Below are 11,362 nucleotides of genomic sequence, written 5' to 3' on the forward strand. Positions count from 1 at the left end.
ACGAGTGAATATCTTAGAACAGAAGCAAGCGTGATTGAATAGAAAACAATAGTAATTACATTAATCCATTGAAACACAGCAAAACTCCTCACCCCCCCCCCACCTATGGGGTTTAGAGACTCATGCCATAGAAGATACAATATGAGATGTAAAATGTCATCAGTTACAAAATGAATCTCTAAAAGTAGTTTTTATACTAAACTAGTAACTTAGGTTTACAGAAAATGAGTAACTAAGTGCAGATAGTGCAGAAATCCACTTCCGGGGCTCACTTGGTGAGTGTTTGGGCTAAGCTTTGAAGCTTTCACGTGCATAGGCCATTCTTGGAGTTAAACACCAGCTTGGGTGCCAGTTTGGACGTTTAACTCCAGCTCTGGTACCAGTTCTGGCATTTTACGCGAGAAAAGGGTCTCTAGCTGGCGTTTAACGCCAGTTTGGGCCATCAAATCTCGGATAAAGTATGGACTACTATACATTGCTGAAAAGCCCAAGATGTTATCTTTCCAGCTCAATTGAGAGCACACCAATTGGACTTCTGTAGCTCCAGGAAAACGTGTTTGAGTGTAGTGAGGTTAGAATCCAATAGCATCTGCAGTCCTTTCTCAACCTCTGAATCTGATTTTTGCTCAGGTCCCTCAATTTCAGCTAGAAAATACCTAAAATTATAGAAAAACATACAAACTCATAGTAAAGTCTAGAAATGTGATTTTTACATAAAAACTAATAAAAATATAATAAAAAGTAACTTAAGCATACTAAAAACTACCTAAAAACAATGCCAAAACGCGTATAAATTATCCGCCCATCACTAATTTGTTCGACAACTTTTTAGTGTTTTTATAGAACCTTTTTAGTTTGTTCGAACAACTTTGATAGCCTTATCTTAGAATCGTGGCTTTTGATAGCCTTGTTTTGGAATTGTGGCTTTTGATAACCTTGCCTTGGAATCGTGGCTTTTTGGGCAGAGTTGTGTCCTTTCTAGCGCACGTTTTTTAGCTCTAGGTTGTTTTTCCACCTTTTTGACCCTTTGACTCGTTCTCTTCCCAAGTTTTTTGCTTTGAATCGTGCCTTCAACTGATGTCGACCTGTCCGGGCTTTTTAGTCGTGTTCCAACAACTTTTTAGTCGTGTTTGGATGACTTTTTAGTGCCGTTTTGACTTGTGCTTGGCTTTTTAAGTAGTGTATTTTTTCAAGAATTCATACATTTCAGCAAAGCATTCCAAGCATTTCTTTGGCCTTTGCGAGATGTCTTTGTCCCTTTTTAGAGATCCTTTTATTGGTTCGACTTCTCTGTCGGGCCTTCTTAAGCTATTTTTATTAATCCATTTTTAGTCAGACCTCGTAAGGCCACTTTTTATGGATTTCATTTCATAACTTCTTGCATTAATCCACTTCTCTCGCTTTCACCTTGCCGACCTCTTTGTAATCAGACAATAAATTTGGTTTTCACCTTGCCGACCTCTTTGTAATCGGACGATGAATTTTTGCGTTTTATGAGCTTAGATTAATGCATCTTGGTAAGAAACTTTTTAGGGAATCTGAAAAAAAATTATTCAAATAGAAAATAGGAAAATAAACAAGAGGGTATACATGTGAGTGCTTACACTTCTAAGTCGGTCAATTTTGTAGATCTTGGCCTGGCGCCTCATTAAAAAACTTTTTCAGGAAAAAGAGTGTGCCTTAACCTAAGATCCTTACTTTCTAACTATAGTACCTTCTTGAGTTACAGGCATGCCATGACCTTGGCAGCTTTTGCCCCTCGAGGTCGGACACCTTGTAGTAACCTTTTCCCAACACCTTTACAACTCGGTAGGGTCCTTTCCAGTTAGCTGCTAGCTTCCCTTCTTCTGATCGACCTGCTCCGATGTCATTTCAGATTAAGATGAGATCGTTGGTGGTGAAGCTTCGTTGGACTACCTTCTGATTATATCTTAAGGCCATCCGATGCTTTAGTGCTTCCTCTCTAATCCGAGCTCTTTCTCGCACTTCTGGAAGTAGTTTGAGCTCCTCCCTTTGTATTTAGGAGTTAGCCTTTTCATTGTAGAGGATCCTTCTAGGAGATCCTTCGTCTATTTCCATTGGAATCATTGCCTCCATTCCATAAGCAAGTTGGAAGGGTGATTCTCCTGTGGTTGTATGTGGAGTTGTCCGATATGCCCATAGGACTTGTGGGAGCTCTTCAGCCCAAGCCCCCTTTGCGTCCTATAGTCTTCATTTTAACCCAGCCAATATGACTTTATTGGTAGCTTCTGCCTGTCCATTGGCTTGTGGGTGTTCTACAGATGTGAATTGGTGCTTTATTTTAAAGTCAGCTACCAAATTCCTGAAACCTGCATCAGTGAACTAAGTGCCATTATCTGTGGTGATAGAGTAAGGAACCCCAAATCTTGTGATAATATTTCTATATAGGAATTTTCGACTTCTTTAGGCAGTAGCAGTAGCTAGTGGCTCTGCTTTAATCCACTTTGTAAAGTCGTCTATGCCTACCATAAGGAATTTGACTTGTCCGGACCCTTGGGGAAAGGGTCCAAGGAGGTCGATCCCTCATTTTGCGAATGGCCAGGATGACGTGACACTGATGAGCTCCTCTGGTGGAGCGATATGGAAGTGAGCATGCTTCTGACATGGTGGGCACATTTTAACGAACTCTGTTACTTCTTTTTGCAAGGTTGGCCAGAAGAAACTGGCTCAGAGTACCTTTCTAGAAGGAGCTCGTGCCCCCAGGTGGTTGCCACACATACCACTGTGTACTTCTTCCAAGACTTCCCTTGTATTGGAGGTCGGCACATATTTTAGGAGGAGGGGTGTTGAGATCCCTTTCCTATATAAGATGTCGCCCACTATGGTGTAGTATTGTGCCTCTTGTATTAGCCTTTTTGCCTCCTTCTTATCTGTGGAAAGTATATCTGACTTGAGGTAGTTAATTGTGGGGGTTAACCATCCTTGATCCTGACCTGATATGGTTAGGACCTTTTCTTCCTCCGAGATCGATTGATTTTGCAATGTTTCCTAGATAAGACTTCTATTATTGCCCCATGGTTTGGTGCTGGCTAGTTTTGAAAGTGCATCAGCTCGAGCATTCTGTTTCCGAGGTATATTGGTGCGTGGCAGAAGGTAACCAATTAAGAGACTTCAGTTAAGAGAACATCATTGTACGTATAGCTCTTAACCAGCTAAAATCCACCTCACCAATTTAAAAGGGGTTGTCACAATTTTTAGAAATAAAAATACTTGGAGTATGAGTCCCAGGTCGTCTCCCAACGAGTTGCAGGAAAGAGTGCTATTTCATTAACTAGGGGTTTTCAGAAAATTTGAGTTTTGATAATGAGTAAGTAATATGATTAAAGATTAAAGTAATAAAAATAAACTAAGAATAATTATTGATACTCTAAATGAAAGGCCTTGACTGGGGGAATGATTAAGTGGAATTTCTATCCTTGTTGGGATCTTCTCAAGTGTAGTGTAGAGAGGTTGCTGTTCTCACTCGATTAACCCTCATTAAGTAAGAGAAAGTATGGTGATTAAACTAACTCTCACCCATAATTCCTAGTCCTCTCCCTTGAGGAGATCTAGCGTTAGTAGGTATGGAATTAGCTAACAACGTCCAATTTAACTAAGCACTTGAGCATTCCAACTCAAGTGTCTTCTCTTAATCAACCCCTATGTCAAGTGGAATTTCTACTCCATTGACAGGAATAAAATGCTTGCAGAAATAGTAGAAGAGGACATGATAAATAAAATAAGGATTGGAAATTGATTAAAGGAAAAGGTAGTGAACTGTATTGATAAATCCAAATGTAACATAAGTATCTGAACAAGAATAATAAATAACCAAAAGAGTAGGAGAATAGTGAAACAAACTAGAATAGTACTTCCACGGAGGTAATGGCTCTTCAATATCCAAAGCAAAAGCAATTAACTAAAATCCTATCAATGTAGAGAAAACCTAAAGAAGTAGTAAATTCAGATCTAAAACTAAAACTATCCTAATATCAATGTAAATGAATGTGTGTCGATCTCTCCTGAGTTTTTGCATGTTCCCTCGCTTTATTCTGTGTTTCTGGTCCGAAAATTAAGTTGAAACGCGGCCCACAATTATCTCCAGCGTATTCTGTAATTCTGCAGATCGCGCAGGTCATGCGTACGCATCGTCCACGCGTTCGCGTCATTCAGCGGTTTTCCTTGTCACGCGTTCGCGTCGCCCACGCGTTCGTGTCATTTTTGCAGACTCTGATCTATGCGATTGCGTCAGGCACACGTTCGCATCGCTTGCAAATTCTCTATTTTGCGCGCTCGCGTGGGCCATGCGCTCGCGTCAGTGTTCGCTGGTCATCTCCTTGTTTTCTTGGGCTCCTTCTATTTTTGCAAGTTCCCTCTCAATTCTCTAAGCCATTCCTGCCCTATGAGGCCTGAAACACTTAACACGCAGATCATGACATCGAATGGTATAAAAGAGAATAAAAATACATAATTAAAAGATCTCTAGGAAGCAAGTTTTCAACCATGGACAATTTTTGGGAAAGAATTGTAAATACATGCAAATCATATGAATAAGTGGGTGAAGTCTTGGCAAAACCGCTCAATTAAACACAATATAAATCATAAAATAATGGTTTATCAACCTCCTCACACTTAAACATTAGCATGTCCTCATGCTTAGTCAAAGGAGATAAAGCAAATGAGTAGGGAAATGCAAAACTCATGAAATGCAATGCAACCTATCTATATGAATGCAACTATATGATTTTGTCTACTTGGTTAAAAGCAAATAAGTTCTTCAAGACAAACATAATTCAATTTCCACTAATTTAATTTATACAGTAAGAACAGATAAAAATGCAAGAAGATAGCTCATGAAAGCAGGGAACATAGATTTTAAGCATTGAACCCTCACTGATGGTGTATGTGCACTCTAGTCTCTCAAGTGTATAGGCTAATTACTCTATTCTTCTCTAATCATGCTTTCTAAATTTTGTTCTACACCTAACCAATCAACAATATTTAATATACCAATGCAAACATCATGAGGTCTTTTTCAAGGTTGTAATGGGGCTAAGGTAAAGGTAAGGGTGTACATATAGCTAAGTGAGCTTATAAATTGAATCTTTAATTAACCTAAGCCTTCACTTAACATACATATACTCTATATATCTCCTAATTTCATACCTAGCTACCCAAAATTTCCCACTTTGCATTACATACTCATGCATCAACCCTTCCTTTACTTGTATCACATATGCATTGATCCTTTTTTGACTTAGCATTGGGGTAATTTTTTCCCCTTATTTATTTACATAATAATTGAATATTATATATATATATATATATATATATATATATATATATATATATATTGAACATGAAAATAAACAAAGCTTATCAATGCATATGGATTTTTTTTTAATTTTTATAGTTTCATATGAGTAGGTACCCAAATTCCCATTATTTTATCATGACATACTTCCCTTATCAACCCTTATTCCCACAATCTTCCTGGTGCACGAAATTGTGATCATCAATGGCACCATCAACATGGTACGCTCAATTGCAATCTCAACTTTTTATCACAACTTCGCACAACTAACCAGCAAGTGCACTGGGTCGTCCAAGTAATAAACCTTACGCGAGTAAGGGTCGATCCCACGGAGATTGTTGATATGAAGCAAGCTATGGTCACCTTGTAAATCTCAGTCAGGCAGATTCAAATGGTCATGGATGATATATGAATAAAGCACAAAATAAAGATAGAGATACTTATGTAGTTCATTGGTGAGAATTTCAGATAAGCGTATGGAGATGCTCTGTCCCTTCTGGCTCTCTGCTTTCCTACTGTCTTCATCCAATCCTTCTTACTCCTTTCCATGGCAAGCTGTATGTTGGGCATCACCGTTGTCAGTGGCTACAGTCCCGTCCTCTCTGTGAAAATGTTCAACGCGCTCTGTCACAGCACGGCTAATCATCTGTCGGTTCTCAATCAGGTTGGAATAGAATCCATTGATTCTTTTGCGTCTATCACTAACGCCCAGCCTTCAGGAGTTTGAAGTTCGTCACAGTCATTCAATCCTTGAATCCTACTCAGAATACCATAGACAAGGTTTACACCTTCCGGATTCTCTTGAATGCCGCCATCAATTCTAGCTTATACCACGAAGATTCCGATTAAGGGATCCAAGAGATATCCACTCAATCTAAGGTAGAACGGAGGTGGTTGTCAGGCACACGTTCATAGGTGAGAATGATGATGAGTGTCACGGATCATCACATTCATCAAGTTGAGGAACAAATGATATCTTAGAACAAGAATAAGCCAAATTGAATAGAAGAACAATAGTAATTGCATTGATACTCGAGGTACAGCAGAGCTCCACACCTTAATCAATGGTGTGTAGAAACTCTACCGTTGAAAATACATAAGAACAAGGTCTAGGCATGGCCGTGAGGCCAGCCCCCAAAACGTGATCAAAAGATTCCAAGATCTAAAGATGAAAATACAATAGCAAAAGGTCCTATTTGTAGAGAACTAGTAGCGAAACGAGTAAATGACATAAAAATCCACTTCCTGGCCCACTTGGTGTGTGCTTGGGCTGAGCATTGAAGCTTTCATGTGTAGAGACTTTTCTTGGAGTTAAAAGCCAGCTTTTGTGCCAGTTTGGGCGTTTAACTCCCATTCTTGTGCCAGTTCCGGCATTTAACGCCGGGCAGTTTTGAGCTGATTTGAATCGCCGGTTTGGGCCATCAAATCTCGGGAAAAGTATGGACTATTATACATTGCTGGAAAGCCCAAGATGTCTACTTTCCAACGCAGTTGAGAGCGAGGAAAATTGGGTTTTTGTAGCTCTAGAAAATTCACTTCGAGTGCCGGGAGGTCAGAATCCAACAGCATCTGCAGTCCTTTTCAGCCTCTGAATCAGATTTTTGCTCAGGTCCCTCAATTTCAGCCAGAAAATACCTGAAATCATAGAAAAACACACAAACTCATAGTAAAGTCCAGAAAAGTGAATTTTAACTAAAAACTAATAAAAATATAATAAAAACTAACTAAAACATACTAAAAACATACTAAAAACAATGCCAAAAAGCATATAAATTATCCGCTCATCACTTCCAATACTCAATTAACACACAATTTCTATCTTAAGCTAACCAAAGATTCAATTGGGATATTTAATTGTTTTTTCGCTTAAGGCTAGTAATGTGGTAAAATATAGAACAAATGGTTTAAAAAGGCTCAAAGTGGCTAACAAAGGTAAATGGAAGGGTAGGCTCGTTTGGGATAAGTGAGCTAAACAAATAATGGCCTCAATCATATGCAAGCATATAACATATTAAGCATTGGGCATATAGGATGAAACAAAATATAGATTACAATCTTAGAGAAGTAAACACACACGAATAAAATTCATGGTTAAATAATATAACCATGTAATTAAGCTCAAAATCTTACAGGTTGTGTGTTCTTAGCTTTTTAAACTATGTTCCAAATACAACTTCAAACAAATTTAACACAAAAATTTTTTATTTAAATTAGTGAAATTTTTCAAAAATAGGATCTTAGAAGAAACTTATTATTTTTCAATCAAGTAGAACATGCATGCAAGTAACCTATTACTATGCAGTCTATTCTATCCTAAACAAAAGAAAAATTAACTAAATATCCTATTTTATTGGTGTTAAGGAAGAGAAATTACCTCTGGAAGCCAGGTACTGACCGACCTCCCCACACTTAAGGCGTTGCACCATCCTCGGTGCCATCTGTCAAGAGCAAAGGGGGGCTGGTAGCAGCATCTCCTCCATTTTAGACCATCATGGCTCCCTGTGCTGGTAAATGAAGTGGATTCCGGGGTGTCTGGGTCTTCTCTAGGTGGCTGGTCACCAACAAGTAGCACCTTGAGGTATGTAAATCGACACTTGTTATGGCGCTCTCTTTGCTTTCCTTTCTGCTCAATCCGGTCTAACCTCTCAAGTATCTGATGGAGCAGTTGGTTTGTTGAAGGTCCTAGTTGTGTGGAAGAAGAATTGTCTTCAGCCGGTTCTATAGGCTGGCTGGTAGTGGCTGCTGACGGCCTGATATATTTTCCGTTAGGGACGTATTGATCATCCCGTGAAATCATGGCCTTGGTGTCTCCAGCTTTGTAGGAGACTCCGGCTGCAGAGACGAGATCTGAAACCAAAGCGAGAAAAGGTAAGTTGCTCACAATTTGTACGTGTCCCATTGCATTCTGGATGTGTCTTGGTAAGTTTAGGTGCTGGTCTGTAAGGATACACCAGAGTAAAATAGCCATGTCTGTAGTGAATGAGGACTTGTGAGTGCTCAGAAAGACGTAATGGGACATAATCTGTGCCCATACTCGAGCCTCCAAGGTAAGTGCTGAAGCCGATATCCCCTTAGGTCGGAATTGATGGTATCCGTAGATCCATCTGCTGCCAGGTTACGCGATAACTCTGAGAACATTGTCCCAGTCAAATTGATATGTCAGGCGCTTAAGTGAGGCTTCTTGGAATGCGTCCAATCCTTCTAGAGCAGGGGAAGATCTAGAGCTCGCTGAATGGCCTCTTCAGTTATGGAGACTTATTTCTGACGAACGTAGATAGACTGCATGGTTGGCATGGGAAAATTAGAGTAGAATTCTACTACCCATGAAAGATTAACCTGCCGTGACTGTCTCTGTAGGAATTTCCATTGTCGTCGTTCAATTCGTGGCTCAACAAATTCAGCAATACAGGTCGGGAGGATAAGAAGGTATTCATTGTTATAATTTCTTTCTGCCAGGATATGGAACATCTGCTCACAGTAGTGGTTAGAAAATTATGCAGTGTCCTTTGCTGGGAAGACTTTCTCTTTTTCATCGACCTTTAAAATCTTCTTAATTCTTTTTGTTAAGGGCTTTACTGCTGTTGAAGATGGCTCTGCCACTAATGCTCTTTTTGTTCCTCTCCTTGCTGGTGGTTTGGGGGTAGCTTTCTCCTTACCTTTCTTAGTGGCCATCCTGAAAAAGGAAAGAGAATGTAATATGTAAAGCAAAGGGTTCGAGCAAGGGAGCAAATATTATGGATGGTAATCAATGCATGTTAAGGAATGATGTTGTTGACACATGGTCTAGACTACATGTGAAAAGTTCATCAATGAAAATATAGAAAGTGCATGTGATAGCAATTAAATGCAAGATGTTTATTGGCATGCTGGCAAAGGCATGAGTAGCATAGATCAAGCATTCAATATCCAAGTTAGATTACCAAGTCTTTCAAACTAATAATCTATTTGTATTAACAATTATAATTAATCAATAAAACATGAAAAGGGCTTTTGTGAAAAAACAGGCATTAAAGTAGTAGGATAGCATGAAACTGGTGTATGATGCCATACGGGCTTTTTCACAAACACATAGCATGCATGGTAAATATGATTTTGAAAATATAAAACAGAACATGAAAGTAACCCTTTTAGAAGTAATACTAATTGTTGAATAATTCCATGATAATCCATAAGCAAAATATAGAAAATAATGACCCAAATAAATTTCTAACACCAATTAAAAGAAAAAGAAAGAAAAGGAAAACATAGATAATGAAAGTAAAAAGAAAAAGAAGAAGAAAACAGAAAAATAAGAAAAAGAATAGAGAAGTAAAGAGAGAAGAAGGAAAGAAAAGAACCTTGATGATGAGTGGGAAAAAGAAAGAGGAGGAGAAGAGTAAGTAAAAAGTAGGAAAGAATAAATAAGGAAGGAAGGAAGAAGAAAGAAAGAAGAAAGGAAAAGAAGAATTAGGATTTGAGGAAGAAAAGATAAGATATTTTTGGCCGATTTGGATAAGCTGTGTGGCGCAGGTGACGCGGACGTGTGGAGCATGCAGTCGCGCGGTTGACGAGATTTTGAAGTGACGCGAAAGCGTCGGTCACGCGGACGCGTGACATGAATTGCGCTAGTGCTGCCAGAGCAGCCTCGCGTACGCACGTCTTTCTGTTAATTCGTATATTTGCCAAAACTTAGGGTGACGCGGTCGCATGGTTGACGCGATTGCGTGAATGGCTATACTTGGAAAAATGACGCAGACGCGTGGGGCACGCGGTCGCGTGATAGGGCTGGTGCTTCTAGCATCATTCCAGCCTCACTTCTTCATAACTTGCTGCCATACACCCCTTTTACGTCGATTTTTAAGGGGCACGCGTTCGCGTGGGTGACGCAGACGCGTGGGAGGCTTATTTTCCAAATGACGCGGCAGCGTGCGTGACGCGATCGCGTGGCACGTTTGTGCCTAAGGCACATCTCCAGCCACACTTTTGCGTGACTCTCTGTTCAATTTGTTTTCTTCCTTATGCACTTGTGACGCGGACGCGTCAACGACGCCTACGCGTCGCGTGCGTGTTTTTTTTTTAAATAATAAACATGCAGAATGCTAATGCAAACTATATACAGCTATATGCAGGGATGATGAGAAGAGTCATTAACACCATAAAAATAAAGTAAAGTAAAATAAACCTAAGACTGAAACGAAACAATCATACTATGGTGGGTTGTCTCCCACCTAGCAATTTGCTTTTACGTCATTAAGTTGGACGCTCTTTAGGCTTATTCTGCTTCTCTTGGTGGGTCTTCCAAGAGGAAAATCTCTAGTTCTTTCTGATTCTTCAGTTTCTCACCATGATAAAGCTTTAGGCGATGTCCATTGACCTTTAGAAATTTTAAGTTAGTAGGATGACGCAGGTTGAAAACTCCGTATGGCTCTACCTTTTCTACTTTGTATGGACCTTCCCATCTTGATCTCAGTTTGCCTGGCATGAGCATCAGTCTGGAGTTATATAGAAGAACTAACTCCCCTGGTCTGAATTCTCTCCTTTTAATGTGCTTGTCATGGACAACCTTCATTTTCTCCTTGTAATGCCTGGAGTTGTCATATGCTTCTAGGCGAAGGTTCTCTAGTTCTGCTAGTTGCAGCTTTCTTTCAGCACCAGTTTTCATAAGATTCATGTTGCACTCCTTTACAGCCCAGAAAGCCTTATGTTCCACCTCTACGGGGAGGTGGCAAGCCTTTCTTTATACCAAGCGGAAGGGACTCATCCCAATGGGTGTCTTGTACGCTGTTCTATATGCTCAGAGTGCATCTTGTAGCCTGGCACTCCAGTCTTTCCTATGAGGTTTTACTATCTTTTCCATAATTTATTTCATCTCTCTGTTAGAGACTTTTGCTTGCCCATTGGTCTGGGGATGGTAAGCTGTTGCTACTTTTTGAATTATCCCATGCTTCTTTAGTAATCCTGTTAGTCTCCTGTTACAAAAGTGGGTGCCTTGATCGCTCACGATTGCTCGTGGTGATCCAAAGCGACATATAATATGGTTTCTAACAAAGGAAACAACAGTGCTAGCAT

At 39.7% G+C, this 11,362-nt stretch overlaps 1 protein-coding gene across 1 annotated transcript; it reads right to left on the reverse strand.

The window, feature by feature from the left end:
- Nucleotides 1–10,565: 10,565 nt before the first annotated feature.
- On the reverse strand, nt 10,566–10,964 carry LOC130949615 (uncharacterized). The gene has a single exon (XM_057878285.1). It carries the CDS (start codon nt 10,962–10,964, stop codon nt 10,566–10,568), a length of 399 nt encoding a protein of 132 aa, XP_057734268.1.
- Nucleotides 10,965–11,362: the final 398 nt, after the last annotated feature.

This window comes from Arachis stenosperma, chromosome 9, assembly GCF_014773155.1.
Source record: "Arachis stenosperma cultivar V10309 chromosome 9, arast.V10309.gnm1.PFL2, whole genome shotgun sequence".
Taxonomy (NCBI): Eukaryota; Viridiplantae; Streptophyta; class Magnoliopsida; order Fabales; family Fabaceae; genus Arachis; species Arachis stenosperma.

Coding starts and splice junctions, on each gene's coding strand:
- LOC130949615 (XM_057878285.1), bottom strand. CDS start 10,964: ATGAATCTTATGAAAACTGGTGCTGAAAGAAAGCTGCAACTAGCAGAA.